This window comes from Corvus brachyrhynchos, unplaced genomic scaffold (assembly GCF_000691975.1).
Source record: "Corvus brachyrhynchos isolate BGI_N302 unplaced genomic scaffold, ASM69197v1 scaffold58, whole genome shotgun sequence".
Lineage (NCBI taxonomy): Eukaryota > Metazoa > Chordata > Aves > Passeriformes > Corvidae > Corvus > Corvus brachyrhynchos.
In genome coordinates this window covers 1520324-1522561 of record NW_008239539.1, presented here as the reverse complement: position 1 = coordinate 1522561, position 2238 = coordinate 1520324, and the positions used below count along the sequence as shown (strand labels likewise).

General features: G+C 56.7%; 1 protein-coding gene across 1 annotated transcript in view; it reads right to left on the bottom strand.

Moving 5' to 3' along the window:
- Positions 1-378: 378 nt before the first annotated feature.
- Positions 379-2238, bottom strand: part of CFAP70 (cilia and flagella associated protein 70) — a 23448-nt gene continuing 21588 nt past the window's right edge. The window contains exons 24-26 of the mRNA XM_017741286.1: positions 1788-1949; positions 1525-1614; positions 379-522 (exon numbers count right to left, since the gene is read on the bottom strand). Coding sequence (XP_017596775.1) covers positions 394-522; positions 1525-1614; positions 1788-1949 — 381 coding nt within the window. The 3' untranslated portion in view covers positions 379-393. The remainder of the gene's footprint in view (positions 523-1524; positions 1615-1787; positions 1950-2238) is intronic.

The window sequence follows — 2238 nt, the reverse complement described above, 5'->3', positions numbered from 1 at the left end:
CGACCCCCCCCGGCTGCCCCCTCCTGTCAGGGACTTGTGCAGAGCCACAAGGTTCCCCCTGAGCCTCCTTTGCTCCAGGCTGAGCCCCTTTCTCAGCTCCCTCAGCCGCTCCTGGGGCTCCAGCCCCTTCCCCAGCTCCCTTCCCTTCCCTGGACACACTCCAGCCCCTCAGGAAAGACATGGGATCTCAGTGAAATGATATTTGTAAGAAGCTCAGCAGGGAGCACGTGCCCCAGGGCAGTCAGTGCCTCAGGGTGATGCTCTTTCCATCCAAACTCGATTTCCCAAGCACAGCCCCCAAACGTTTTATCACTGAGCTCTACACCAGCTCTTCAGGTTCATGAGCAGATGCCAACCCCTCTTCCCCCCCCAGCCCGATAAACCCCCCCTCCATCAGGCTGGCAGGGGTTGGGCACTCACGTGCAGGCAGATGAGGGTGAGATATCCCCACACATCAGCGTTGGTGTTATTTAGGGCATTGGCTTCAGAGAGAGCATCTTCTGCTTCCTCCATCTCTTTCATCTTGAGGGAGAGAAGGAGAGGCATGGACAAAGGACAAAGAGCAGGCAGAAAGCACTTCCCAATGGAACAGGCATTGCTCTAACAGCAGAAGAAATCAGTGCAACAGAAGCTCCTAGCAGGGCTTCCCTGATAGAAATGCAGGGGAAAGGATTTAGGGCACAGACAAGGAGTTACCCTCAGTGCCAGCATCCGGATCCCCAGTCTGGAGCAGGAGCTTCCCACTGCTGATCCCTGTGGGATCACTCACTATTTCTAAATTAGCCTCCAGCTGTAAGGAAAGCAGCACAAACCCCTGTTCCTCCAGGAACTGAGTGATCCAGCTCCATGAGGAAACACAGCTGTATTCCTGCTCCCTATGCCCGCTCTGCAGCAGCTCTGGGCAGGCAGGGGTAGGGGGTGCCCAGGCCACCACTCACCTCCCTGACCTGATTCCACAGCCTCCCAGGAGGTAAACATTTGGCCAAGGGGGAAACAGAAGTTCAAATTCCTTCCCTGACTGCTTCCTCAGGCAAACTCCCTTGAAGGAACCTGGCAAGGTGTCCCTTGGGGAGATGCTGCACTGCTGGTGGCTAGGTGTCCTTGGCAGCCCTTCAGAGGCGCTGGATTCCCTTGGACAGGGAAAGCACCGAGGTTCCTCCCTGCTGACATCCCACTCAGTGCCTTGGTGGTGACGTGCAGGTCATGTGCAGGCAGGAACTTGGAGCAGAGCCCTGATTGTTTGCCATGACACCCTGGGGAAGGAGGTGCTGGCAGGAGTTGGGATGAGGGGGAAGGATGGTTGCTCCCAGAGCAGGGGCTGAAGGTGACATCATCCAAGTGTTCCCAGAGCAGGGGCTGAAGGTGACACCGTCTGGGTGCCACGCTGGGGCTGTCACAGCACACAGGACACGATGGCTCACAGGCAGCCAGAGTTGCTTTAAACCAGGCAATCCTTCAAAAAATTGACCCTGTGTTCTGTGCCACCAACAGAAGCCCAGAGGACACGAAGGCAGCTGCACTCACCCTGTAGCAAGCGATGGCCACACCCAGCCAGGTGAGACAGGAGGCAGAGTTGTCACAGGCGAGCAGGTAGATCTGCTTGGCCCGGCCGTACTGCCAGGAGAGAGACAGACACATTCCCTCTGCATCATCACATCACTCCACACACAGGGATTTGCCAAAACACCCTGTTTCCATGGGACTCAGACACCCACTGTCCCCACTGCTGCTGGGGGAGTGATTTGTTTTGTGGTAACTTCCCCTCCGCAGCCTCGCTGGCTCCTCACCTCTTTTTCTTCCAGGTAGATGGAGCCCAGGCGCAGGTAGACAATGTGCATATCCACAGCATCCTCCACAAAGCTGATGACTCGCTCATAGCAATTCTTTGCCTTGTCAAAGTCCTTCTTCAGGTAGCACAGGTGCCCTTTCTGAGCCCAGACATTTGGATTCTGTGCACCAAAAACCAGGAGTGAGACATGGATGGGAGAAACACCTGGAAGGGGGGCTGGGACACCTGCAAGTAGCAGACAGGAGGAGCTGAGCAGTGTTCAATTGTATTATCACAACTCCCTGTGCAGTGCTCCAGGCTGGGGATAGAGCGGCTGGAAGCTGCCTGGTGGGAAAGGAAGGACCTGGGGGTGCTGGTTGGCAGTGGCTGAAGCAGAGTCAGGTGTGCCCAGGTGGGCAAGAAGGCCAATGGCCCCTGGCCTGTGTCAGCAGTGGCATGGCCGGCAGGGG